The sequence below is a fragment of the Necator americanus genome, chromosome IV, assembly GCF_031761385.1.
Source record: "Necator americanus strain Aroian chromosome IV, whole genome shotgun sequence".
Lineage (NCBI taxonomy): Eukaryota > Metazoa > Nematoda > Chromadorea > Rhabditida > Ancylostomatidae > Necator > Necator americanus.
Genome location: NC_087374.1, coordinates 31,371,487 through 31,384,842, shown reverse-complemented (window position 1 = coordinate 31,384,842; position 13,356 = coordinate 31,371,487). Strand labels below are relative to the sequence as shown.

The following is a 13,356-nucleotide window of genomic DNA, read 5'->3' as shown; positions in this document are numbered from 1 at the left end:
AACTGGTGCTTCCAAATGGAAAAAAAATGAGGTGACTGTGGTTGACTTTCCACATAGATCTAGAATTTTCCATCCAGAAAAGTTGAAAAATTTCCAGCAGAATGGTTCGATTGATTCTTTTAGAGACGTGGAAAAACCTATCAGAAACCCTATCAGATATTTTTGCAAAACTTCACGTTACTGAGTCAAAATTGAGTAAGAAAGAGAGATATCCATGTAGAGATTCGGTGAGTTTATAGTCAACGATCGAACTTTGCGAAGAAAAATCTTCATTTAAAAAAAAGGGGCCTTTATTATTCCCCATGGAAATTTTCTTTCCCTAATTTTCCTCTCTGGTCCTATCCAGAAGTGTTTCATCCGTTCAGGTGAGATCCCGTTTAATCTTTAATCAAATTCTGATGGATAACGTTTCTAGATTTATTCTCATAACGATTCCTAAACGAATGACTAATTTCTAGGACATCTAGCACTATTTCCAAGAAATTTCCGTTTTTTTTTCGTTTCTACATCCACATACTGTATCGCTTAGTTTTTCTTGTTCGTGACAGAAATGTTGTCGTGGTTCATTCCTGGAAAATCCCCATCCACAGCTGTTCAGGCGAACGGTTTTTCGTCATTCTTCATCATCGTTTTTGATCTATTCATACTGCTGTAACTGTGCGTCACACTGGCGGCGAGAACAGTCGTGTGGCGGGCGATGCGATGGCGTTGGCGGTGCGTCGCTTGCAGTGCGTGTGTGCGTGTGAAGAGCGCATGACTCTTCTGCTGCTGACTGGGTTCTGTGACTTGTGCAGTCCATTCGTTTCTACGTCCGTCCGTTCGCCCGTCGGTCCGTCCATGCGCTGCAGCGCTGCCGCATCGGCTTCGGCTTCGACTGCTTCCACCAACTGCAACATACGCTTACGTCTCTAACTCTCTCTCTCGACGCGCCGACATCTGACGTCGTTCTGACGTCTGATTTCCTCCTTTCCGTCCATTTTTCCTTGATTGACATCTCGATTTGAGACGACAATTTCCGTAATCCACGCTTTTGATGGATAGATGAATAGTGCGTATATGTATTGTCAGTTTAGTACATTAACTTCTTTGATATTTATAACTTCCATACAAAAAGGGAAATTCACACCAAATCGCATGAAATCCATCAACTATAAATCAACTTTTAGTTTTTTTTTTTTGAATTTTCAGTTAACGAAATTTATATTCGCTTAATTTTATCCATTCAAAAAAAATGATTGCCATGGAAATAATGTTGCTGTTCTAGGGAATTTACTGAAGTTCCTGGATTGATTTTATTGAATTTCACTCGTTATAGAAAAACTTTTGTTTATTTATTTCATTCGAAGACTTTCGTGCATACAAGATAAACAAACACCCATCCCATAACAAAATGTATATAAATGCTGGAAAAAAGAACTGTGAACAGAGAAAAATTAGGAAAACAAACAAGGAAAAAGAGAAAAAGGGCTGAAATTTGTTTTCATTCGAATTTTATCTGTTTCTATAATTCTATGATTTTTTTTGTCAATTTTTTTCACCCTCAACCGGCCACATACAGTATTTTTCCTCGATCATTCAGCGCTAGCCTTTTTGATTGAAAGGATATGTTCACACAGTTTCTGCATGTGAATATCACATTCCTGTTAATATATGTAAGAAAAAAAAGAATAGGAAAAAATAAGAACGGAAAAATAAAATAAAGTACTAAAATGCAAAAATATACATATAGATGAGAAACCTTCATGGATGATCACGGAGAACTTGTTTTAATTTTTTTTGGGTCTCCTGAATTATCTCTAACAATGACTTAGTAATTAACTAATTTCTAGCTAACTAGAGCCAAAAAATTCCCAATATTGAATTGAATCCAATGCAATACCGATAACAAAAAATTGAAAATTGCTGTTCTTTGAAGAGAAATAGTGAAATTTCTCGTTTTCTTAGTTTATGTTGAGGTCAATACAGTTTTTACATGGTATTCCCTCACTTTTCTCTGCTTCCGAACTGTACTATGACCACATCACATGGTCCACGGTTTTTTTCGTGGCTGTTGGCAAGTTTTTTGTAAATTTTTAACAGAAGATGCAATCTAAAAGCGAAATCTGAGATATTAATAAAATTATAAAAAAAATTACATCTGATTTTATAAATTATATCGTACACTAAATTATGTTGTAAAATTTCTAGATTATATTAAATCATATTGCATAAAGAAACTAGAAAGTTTCAGAAAAATGTTTTTTTTTCTAAACAAAGCTCTCAAATTAAAGGGTTTTGTGAGAAGTTTTCGATTTGAAGGGATAAGACAATTTTTTAAAATTAACTTTAAAATTTAATTAATGAATTCGATCCTATTTTTCTTTTTTTTCGTCCTGGTAGGAGCTTTATTTGGAGGAGTCAGTGTCAGTGTTGAATTAAATGCTGCGCTACCCGCGATTGACATTCAGCGTTGCATTACGCAAAAGAAAAAAAGAAAAACATCAAAGTACATGATTTTTTGAGTGAACGAGTCCATGTAGTGCAGTTCGGTGTTCGTGTTTTTACGGTTCTCTCCACGTTTTTATGGATCTACAGTTGTTTTTGCTAATTGAAAAAAAAAAACTTTGAGATGTTCTCTTTTGTTTTGTTTAGACATTCATAGCCAGTCTGGATCTAGCACCTCCTTGGAAATAGAAGAATAATAGTAATAGAAATAGAATTTTTTTAAAATAGAATCTACCCTTAATGGAAGAATTTCCCTGAAGCGTTCTTTATTTGTGAGAAAATTAAAATAAGCAAACGCAATAACATGGAAAACTGCAAACTCCCTTGTAATGTTTATATTTATTATTTTATTATTTATTATTTATTATTTATTTAATTGGTGGTGTTGGATTTACTAGGATCGAGTTATACGTAATCTGTTAATTATGATATGTTCTATGGTTCCATGAAATTGTGGAATAAAAGCCGTAACAAAGAAAGTTTGCAAGGATTTCTTCAGAAGGCAGATAGGTGAAATCATTCATGGTATTTTTGTTACGATCATGTTTCTAATATGATTGATTAACTCTGCCCTGAGGGAAGTTTTCCTGAAAGAACAACTCAAAAGCACATCTTCGACTGGAACTGAATAAAGTTCTAAGGGAAACTTTTCGCTTCTCGATCTTTTTTCTTTTTCCTGGATTTTTTTTTCTTTTTTCCTAAAGATTTTCTTAGAGAAACGCTTCTAGAAGAGAAGCGCAAGTTTTATTCCGTTCGTTGTAATCGCAATGGACTCGCGCTTCACTAGGTGGTATCCTCGAGGTCCCATGCCTTTAAGTGAGTTTTAAACCATTTCCGTTCCATTCCACTCCATAAACTTCTTTTTCTAACATTAATGGGACCTTAATGGATGATAGGATAAGAAGTGAGAACCAAACGCGCAGTCAGACCGGTTTGAAGCTAATCATGAAGACGTAGTTTTTTTTCGGAATTTTAGAAACAGCATCACAAGTTTAATTTTATATTCCTGCTGGCTTTAATCCACAACTGAAAGGAAGTTTATAACGAGTTGACTATAAACAAGTTTTTTCTCAGAGAAAAATTAGAAATTATCGTACAGTATGGTTTTTTTGTACGTTCGTTGCGCTAGATGGTTGTCGATTCATATCGGAACGATGGTTTTCTGTGTGAATATCGATCCGTCGCGGAATTCTCCACGTTCGTCTTCGTTCTTCACTGCGTTTTCTTCTCAGTGCTTGTTGTTGTGAGGTGGTTGTGGTGGTTGTGGTGGTGGTGCTGGTGTGTGTGTTCTTGACCCTGAGCTTGTTTGTTCTTTCATCTCTGCTCGTCGCACTTGCTGCTATTGCCGCCACCGCCGTCATCGCTGCTACTGCTGCTGCTGTCTGTGCGTCGTCCCTCGCCGCGACCAACCATCGCCGCGCCCGCGTTTTCGATTTCTCCTCTCTATTATTCCATTACGTACTCGAACGGATTACGTTGCCGCTCTATCCGTCCGTCGTTACGTCGGCCTCCGGTCGTACCTGCCTAGCTACGTACGACCTTCCCGTGGTGGTGGTGGTGGTGGTGTTGGTGTTGGTGTTGGTGTTGGTGGTGGTGCCGGTGGCGGTGGCGGTAACGGTTCCACTGCGTCAAACTGCAATGAAAAACCAAACAACTGGTGCCGTTCTCGACGATGATGAACACGCACCGCTCTCGAACATTCCATCAGGTATGCGCTCATTTACTGTGCTTTTTCCTTCACCCTAGCTAAAAATGATGCTTTTAACGTCAACAACGACGAAATGGGGTTTCCTGCACGTTTCGGCTGGAAACTTTTAAAGATACTGTATGAACCTGTTCCCATTGCGTTTCCACTTTAGCGCCATTCCGACAAGGGGGTTGGGGCTATGTGAGAAAGTGTCTTTTCAACGCCTCCGTGACTCTTCGCGCCGCTTTTATGACCATGTAGTCATCGTCCTCATGTGCTTGCTGTCTATTTTGCTTTGCGTTCTTCTCTCTTCTATGCACAACTGACGGTTCGGTGCCAGTTGACGGCAGCCTGATATCCCCCAAGAGAATGACTGAATCCTCATCACAAGTACAGTAAGACATGTCACGTGTACCTTAAATCGCGAGCTAATTCATTTCTCTGAGTTCTTTTCTTTTTGTCTTTCTCTGTTCCCCTTTCTTTTTCTTTTTCTTTTGCTAAAACATATCTGATCATTCTGTAGATCCATTCATTATTAATTTACCTATATTTTTACTAGTAGAAAATATCTCTTTATTCTACAAATCCGCGATCCATTATTTAATCATTTATTTATTTAGTTGTACTTTTATTACTATATTTATTATTACTTTATTATATATTGTATCATATTTATATTATATATACCATATTCGTACTATATAATTATTTTTGCACGTATCATAATTATTTATTCCATTATTTTCTATGGTCCATGATTTAGAAGTTCCCATTCTAGTGACAGGAGGATATTGATGGTGAGGTTTATTAAAGGGGAATGACTAGGACTAGAAACTTTTTTTTTGATTTTTTTCAATTTTGTTTTAATCTGTTAGTTTTAATTTGTCTAAAAAACGACGACATTACTTCCGCTTATCTTTTTGTTTTTCAATTTTCTATTCTACGTTAAAAATTCTGGCTTTGCTTAATAATTCTTGTTCGGAATTTGTCAGTTAGCCGTTCCAAAAAGTGTGGCAATAATTCCTCTTGCAGGGGAAAAAATAAACACTAAGATATACAAAAACACCATAAAAAAAGTAAAAATTCGATTGAATTCTCCGTGATCGGATAAAATAATTAATTTCCAAATCCATATTTCCGCACTTTACCGCTTCCAAGGAAAAAAGATTCTGTTTCCTTAGTTTTTTTTTGATTTGGAACTTTCTTTTTTTTTCATTTTCCAATTAATTTTTCGTTGCAGAGAAAGCCTGGAAAAAAAGAATCTTTGCAAACTTCCAACGTTATCTGTCTACGAAATCAAAAAAAAACGAGAACTTTGATGATGAAATCAATAAATCAATTTCATCCCGAATATGATGTCGATTTTAAGCGCTTGTGTTGGTGAATCAAATATAAAATATAGGCAAATACTCTTTCTGTTGAATCCAGCATCGAAACCAAAAATATTTGTCGGAATTTTAGGGTGTTTATACTAATTATGATGTATGTCGCATGGATTTGAAATGTTGCGCAATTTTGTGCCAATATAAATAGGTTTTACTATGGGTTTCGCTTAGGTTTGATCCAGAAACTCTTTAAATCGTTATTTTTGCATCTCTTATACATCCATGTGATATATTGTTTTATTTTGTTTAGAATTGTTTATATTTTATTGTTTTGATATTTTGTTGTTTATTTAGAACTTTAAGTAATGCTGGAAATACGATTGTAAACCGTAACACTCGAAGCTAACGGATGTCGTGGAACCCCACTCTCCAAGCCCTAATCCTATCATTACTTCTTTAATGAGGAAAAGCTGGTCCTGGATGGATCAAAAGTGCAGCAAATTCCATGAATTCATGCTTTGAACGAATAGTTGAACGATTAGGAACTGGGGAGAACTCGTCAAGGACTCACTTCTAAGGAAAACCTGACTTCTAAACTTAAGTGGAAGTCGATGAGGGAGAGGCTTATACGTTTTCTAAATAGTTACGTTAATGGAATCCACCAGGTCTACCCGCATTCGCATCCGAGCCGGTTCATTTCTTCTCTCTCTCTCTCTCTCCTCATTTCTTCTCTTCTTCGTGTGTTTTCCAAGGTCAACGAATCCTTCATTGCGGCGATCTGTGAGCCGTCGTCGTTGATTATTAATGACCGTCGTTTGACGGGAACGTGGAGTTTTAGTGAATTATTCACTGAAAGATTCTGCAATGCATTGTTTAATTGAAACAGTTATGTTCAAACCTAAACGCTCTACACTATCCGTGGTTTATTTACATCATCCTTTAAAATTCTCCTTTCTCTCTGGAAAAAAAATTTTTATAGCTATTTTTCACATTTCTTACAGCAGGAAAACCACTTGAGAACCAATTAGATGATTGTATCGGTTTGGATTTGAAGCTATGTCATTTTTGACTTCTCCTTCTCTTAAAGCAATATTTTTAACTTAGATATTTTTAGCATACCGTTGAAGTGCAGAGAATAAAGGACATATTTAGGTTTTCTGGGAATTTTTCACTAAAAAGAGTGGCAAATTTTCAAGTTTCACAAAAATTTTTCATGAACACTCCAAATACTGCAGCGGTATGACAATGAAGACCGTTTTCAATTGTTTTTAATAGAAAGTATTTGTTCCTATTCTTTTTCTTTCAATTTTTTCTTTCTTTTCTCTTTTTTCTTTCTTTTTTTCTCAAATTTCCACAACTGGATTTGCCTCAAATTACGAATGAGACAATATGTGCTGCGGTTAAGGAGAGAAAATTGCCGTAAATTCTTAATAGTACAGATTAAATTAAAACTATTTGGTGAAATTTGAGAAAAAAACCGAATGACCGAATTTCCGGCGGTGCTTATCGTTGACGATCAGTGGACGTGGCACAAATTTCGCTTATCCACGTTGTCCTGGAAAAAATATCAAAAAAAAAAATTCACCAGAGCAGCCGTGTTTTGAAAAAAAATAGCTGTTTTCTGCAGGCGATCACAGATTCTATGTATATTTAATGGAATCATAAGGAGAATAGTTCATAAACCTGTACGATTACGAAATAATCTCGCAAAAAAAAAAAAGAATACATGAAATTTTCTTATTTCTTTCTTACATACATTTTCTTCTGTGCACCATCTTCACAACTAGTTCGCTAGAGAACCTTGTTAATAGTTTCGTTAGCGCCTACTGGGACCCGCCGAGGGACCTGTGTCGAATTTTTTTTTTGAGATTCAATAGCCTTTAACTTCTCGGATCAACGCTGATTTGAAGGCTTTGTGGATATTTACAATGTAGCATCCCTTCCCTTCCGTTTCACTTCATAATGTCTTTAACTAGACAATTATCCATTAATTTTTATTTAATTATCTAAAGGAAAACTCGTCCATTCGCGTCTTTCGTATGCTAAGAAAAAAAGAACGTAACGATTGGGACTAAAATTATTCTTTAATTATTTTTCTTTTCAAATTTTTTTCCAATTTGAGATTTTTTCATGTACAGTGATATTCAAGGAAGGTATGGCTCTGTTGTAAGAACCGTAATCGGTGATCTCTAAAAAAACTCCCAGCAGGAATTGATTTTCCGGACAGGAAAACTCGTCCATTAACGTCTTTTGGGTGCTAAAAAAAAGGAACGTAACGGGTAGGATTACCGTGATGGTCCAGCTACCATTTTAGCGGGGTGGAAGGGAATGGGGGGGATTCCTCGACTTCGGATCGAAACCGCCTTCAGTCAACCAATCCGTCTATACTCCAGGATCCAGACAAACGTTTTCACCGGATCTCCGTCCACGAGGATAAGGACAACAATGACTTAATACGTTGTTGACCTCGGCACGAAATTGTATAGACGGCGTAGGCGTAAACCTCTAAAATTCCAAATTCGAATCATACACGTCATTGATGGGTCCTGAACGGATCAGTCTTCTCCAAGCACCTTATTTTCTACTGTACTAGTCAGAATGGTTCTGCTTATGATACCACCATAATATGAACGAGCCCTACATTGTTTCTACCTCCTTATTACTGTACTGCTGTACTACTGTACTATCGTGCTATAGTTACTTTACTACTTCCCTCAATCCTGCGTCAGTGAACTTAAATATCAATAGAAAATGAATATTTCGACCCTGTCTATTGAATTACAGTAGGAAATCAATTGTAAGGAGGAGTCTAAGTAGTGTTTACAACACATGGATTTTTCCAGAAGGTGTTTATGTCTTGCCCAGCTGGCTTTTACAGTTTTTTCGACAAAAATAGTTTCATATAAATTTTCTGAGGTGGTCACTTCTGGATGTGTTATGATCATTCTCCTTTTTTTTGGCTTCTCTATATTTCTTTTTCCGTTACGTAATACGTCATGGTACGTCATGCTTTCCCAGAATTCCACTATTTTTCGCAGCCGGGTCAATCCAGGCTGAGCATGGATAGAAATTAAAACAATATGAAGTGAATCAGTTCGTTTATCACTAAATATCTAAGCGATATTTGCACTTTCGTTCAGAACAGTTATTGATTTTTACTTCTTCTAGTTACTTCTTCAAAACGAAATTTCCAAGTTACATAAATTTTGCGCTTTTCAACGACTTCTTATGTTGTCAGTAATAAATTTGAAATCCAGTGGGGAAAAAAAAACGAACAAAGTCTATTTTGGGGATGTTATGCACCAACGCACATCCGTCCCACATTTGAGCTCTCATGGGACCCGTTCGCTGTGAACGAGTTATAACAACAACGAACGAGAAAACTCTGATCTCTTCTCCATGCGCTTTTTCGCAAGAATTACAGCGGTGGAAGTTGAGCTATAGGCGATTTCAATCATTCTTGGATACGGTAGATCTGGGGCATAGCTGTAACCCTCTACACCTCACAGCGGAGCGTTTTCTAACCGCTTTCTTCCAGAATCGTATAGGATCGTTCGAGGAGGGAACCCTGTAATTTGAAGATCCGTTCTTCTTTTTGCCATTTTTTCCCCATCGCTTAATGTCTGGTTTCCGTTCGCTGCACAAAAGTGACAGAATTGGGGGTGTTAACGCTTGAAAGCAGTGAATCTTCGGGGAATTTTGCGGTGTTCACTTCTTTTTTGAGGACCGATTGAAGGATTTTGAGGACCTATGGACGATAAGCATAAGATGGGTCAAATAAGTAAAGTAAACAATAGAATAAACAATTATGATACTGAAACGCGCAGCTGTTTTGACAGATTCAAAAAAAAGTGACTAGTTTCCCTAAAAGTGAACAGTCCGCATGACGAGGCAAGAAAACAATACATCCGACAAAATTACAAAATTACTTACCTCACCGGACTTCTATTCTGTAATTGACCTCTTATTTCATTTTTTAAACCATATCCGGAGAGAATTCCAGCAAATGCTGCCACTTAATAAGCGGATATTTTGCTCGGGGAGAAAGTCAGCGAGGAGAAGCACACTTCAACTTGGGAGCAAGTGAATCATTTTTTCTTATGTGTTTTTTTTTTGTTTTCGCAGAGATATTTGTGGTTTTTTCGGGGACAAATCACTCTGGAAGCATGTGATTGCTTCGTTTTTTGGATTATATGGATGCAGATCTTTTTCTGATCACATTTTTCGCTGTGATACCACGATCTTTGAGCCTTTCATAACCTTGACTTTTTTAATCTTTTTGATAATCTTTGTCATTTTTTTGAACTTCGGTCACTTTTTCTGACTCAAGGACAATTCAAGTACTTTTGACCCGTACCTATGTATGCTGACACTACACCTTGAAAGGGATGAGCCGCACTAAACCATGGATATGTTTTTTTTGAACTCCACAATATCTCATTAGTTTCGAGGACGAGACGCGTGGCGTCGTAGGGTACTTCAGCGGCCTTCAGCGGCTCGAAGAAGCGAACCGAAGTAACGGCTCTAACGACTATAACGACTTTGCCGCCGCCGCCGCTGCGCGCTCTTTGCAACTGTCAAGGTTTTCGACGCTTTATTTCTTTCATTCAACCCCTACTCCACTCTTCCTCGTTCTTCTCCTCCTTCTCTTTCTCCTCAGTCCTCCTCGTTTTCCTCCCCCCCCCCCCCCCTTCCTCCTTCTCTTCCTCTTCCTTCTTCTCCTCCTCCTCTTCCTCTTTCTTCTTCTCTTCCTCCTTCTCCTTCTCCCTACTCTTCTTGACTCATTGGTTTAACGAAACCGCAAGGTTCCATGTCGCCTGAATTGTAAACACGTGACAAACTGCTCTCAGACTTCCTTGTCCGGATTAGCTGTTGATGATCCGGATAGATTCTTCCTTTTTCCTGGAAAATTTTCGAACAAAATAAATTAAAAATTCAATTGAAGTTTAAAACAGTGTAGAAACGTCCACGTACACGTTTTTCGGCGTGCAAACGAATATGTACGACGGATAATTAATTTATAACTAATGTTCTTTGTATTATTGACATATTACAAGCGCTATGAAGAAAAAATTGCACCTTATTTGAATGTTATTGCTCGAATCAAAATCAGGGACTGATACAAATATTCGAAATAATCGATTTTAACTGATTACCTGCATATATTGGCAAATCAATCTATTCCTTCGTTTACTTAGTTTACTTTTTAATTTCTACTTTTTACTTTACTTCTCTTTTATTCATTGCTTGTTTTCTTACATTCCTCTTTATTTACTTTATTACTTAATTTTACTAATTTTTACACGATTTTTAATAAAACTATTATTCCTAAACTGTTACTCCTGACGGACGTCTCCCATTTTTCAAATCCTGAAAATGTGAGCTTGATTCTGATATATAATCCGTAAATACGGTCTTCTCTGAACGAAGAAAATATCTCAATCTACTTCTGGATTTCATAATAAGAGGAAACATTTAACTACTTTTAAAAAAAAGTCGTTTTAACTTTAAATTTTTCGTGAATTTTAGCATTATCTCTTCTACAGATTTATAGGAAAAAAACCCTTAAAACTTAAACTTAAGGAGAACTGTATCCGTTTCCTGTTCATCTCATGTGAAAGCGCTGTTTCTTTGATGAATGAATAACAATTTTAATTTCATTTTGGTGATAAAATAGTCGTTGGGAAGTGATCGACATAAACCTAGAAAATACGCCACAAACACGTAGACCTAGAGCTCCGGTTGTAATATATCAAGTATACATAATAAATAAATAATAATAAACGTAAATACAAATAATACTTAGGTCGGTTACAGGTCCGTTAAGCCACACGGTCGATGGTTCGAAACCGTCCTAGTGCAAACCAAACCTTTCATCCCTCCGGGGTCGATAAATTGCTACCAGACTTGTCTGGGAGGATAAAAACACTGACTCGATCATCGGTTGGCCCCCGCAAGTCATTGTATAGGCCAACAAGCGTTCCAGAAAACCTCAACGATTACGAATTCCAGTAAAACGCGTTGGCGCATCTCAAGTGGATTGATACGCCAGTGACTTTATCCTCTTTTTTACTCCTGTCTTTGATCCTATGATCGCCAATGCTCTCGGATCGGTGTTCCTAGTCAGCTGTTGCGCCGCTTCTTCCGTATGATCGCGCGCACTGTCGTGGCCAATTAATGTTTTGAATGACGAGGGAATGTACGGCGTACGGTACGTGGAATCGTGCCATATGTGTCGTATGTGTCGTCGTTCGGGCGAGGCCCTCATACGATCACCGCCGCCTCGTTGATTTTATGATTCTTTGTCGGATTAGCGCGTTATTATCATGACGTTCGGGAAGGAGGGGGGAACGTCGAGAGGGCCCCCAGCGCGCAAGCCAGCTGCAGCCGTTGCGTGAGCGAGCGCAATGTTTGCGCAGATTAGCTGCTCTCATCTCTCGACCGACCACAAGTAGGACCATTGAAGTGCTCTACGGAGGTGACTTTTTCGAGGAAGTTCACTTAGAGGTGGAAGATAGGAGGCGAAGGAAGGGAGGAGGCTAATCGGATGCCCTTTTTTCTGCTGTAATTCAATGATGCAACAATTAAGATAAAGTAAAGTGTCTGGCGTTGACCAATCCGCTTGGGATGCGCCCCCACGTTCACTTCAATTCAGAATCGTTTGAGGTTCACGAACACGTAACCGGCCTCTTTAATTACTTACGGGGGCTAACTGATGTGTCAGGTCAGCGTTTTTATCCTTCCAGACAAGTCTGGCACCAATTCATCGACCCCGGAGGGACGAAATGCTTGGTGAGCACTAGGGCGGATTCGAACCTCCGACCAATCGTGCAGGAAGCGGAACCTCTTACCGACCGCGCTACACCCACCACAACAGTTAATTCTTTTTAAATACGATTACACACACCGGTCCCCGGTGCGTTTTTGATGACACGACGTGGTGTTTCGTACAGTTGTCAACTGAGTGACCTCTGTGGATGGAGTTAAGCCGCGGTCAGCTCCGCTGATCGGAACGGACACAGCTTTGAGAGGATTATGACCGCTCGGACGGACAGAAAAGACGCGTGCAAGGTGCGGTAGCCTTTGAGATTAGCAACGAAATCTGATAGCCATCTTTGTCCTCTTACAATCCTATCTGTGACATCCTCGTTCGTCGCCAACCCGTTTGTCTTTCACACCCTCGATACACAAATATCGTACGTTGACAGTAATTTCTTCCTCACCACACGCACCAAAGTACTTACCTACTGTCATCTGTCATTTGTTAATTTGTCTGTCATTTTCCAATTATTCTCTCTCACAAAAAAAAATTCGTAACCAAATTTTCAATGAACTTCGATGCATGGCACGATGTGATACAATTATTAGCGATTTTTTTCCTGGTATATTATAATACCTAGTACTTGCTGGAATATTTTATCACTATAACACGGTTAATTTTAGAAACAGAAGACATATATTTACAAAATTTTTAAAATTCTCAAAAAAACTTCAGTTCTAAAAAGTACAAGAAACTTAAATCTGAATAAAATTCTAAAAAAAAACTCCTTATTTATATAAAAAAAATGAATTGTCAATGTCAAAATAAACCCTTCGACACATATTTTTATGAGAATTGTAAAAAAAATCTTTAATTCTTAAATTCTTAAAGGTCTATAAAATTAATACTTGGAGAAAACTTTAAAATTACAAAAAAATTAAGTTTAAATTTAAATTTGAAATTCGAATATAATAAATAAAATTTCGTTCCTGCTATCTTCTTGAGGAATGAAGTTTCTTGAGGAAAGAGAAATGGAGCTTATGAAGAAAACCTCAATATGGAATAGTCATTTTATCAGGAGTTCTTTTCTTTAAAATTTT

The 13,356-nt window shown here is 37.6% G+C and overlaps 3 protein-coding genes across 5 annotated transcripts in view; 1 reads left to right on the top strand and 2 right to left on the bottom strand.

The window, feature by feature from the left end:
- RB195_003354 (uncharacterized protein) overlaps positions 1 to 13,356 on the top strand; it is a gene marked incomplete at both ends in the record, with an annotated part of 43,980 nt that overhangs the window by 18,815 nt on the left and 11,809 nt on the right. The window lies entirely within an intron of this gene.
- On the bottom strand, positions 663 to 896 carry RB195_003357 (uncharacterized protein; the record flags this gene model as incomplete). The annotated part of the gene is made up of 1 exon (XM_064200978.1): positions 663 to 896. One exon carries the CDS (start codon positions 894 to 896, stop codon positions 663 to 665), a length of 234 nt encoding a protein of 77 aa, XP_064056859.1.
- Positions 4,013 to 12,750, bottom strand: RB195_003356 (uncharacterized protein; the record flags this gene model as incomplete). Its single annotated transcript, XM_064200977.1, has 4 exons — positions 4,013 to 4,117; positions 4,426 to 4,586; positions 10,115 to 10,271; positions 12,658 to 12,750. The coding sequence occupies 4 exons, from the start codon at positions 12,748 to 12,750 to the stop codon at positions 4,013 to 4,015; spliced, it is 516 nt and encodes a 171-aa protein (XP_064056858.1).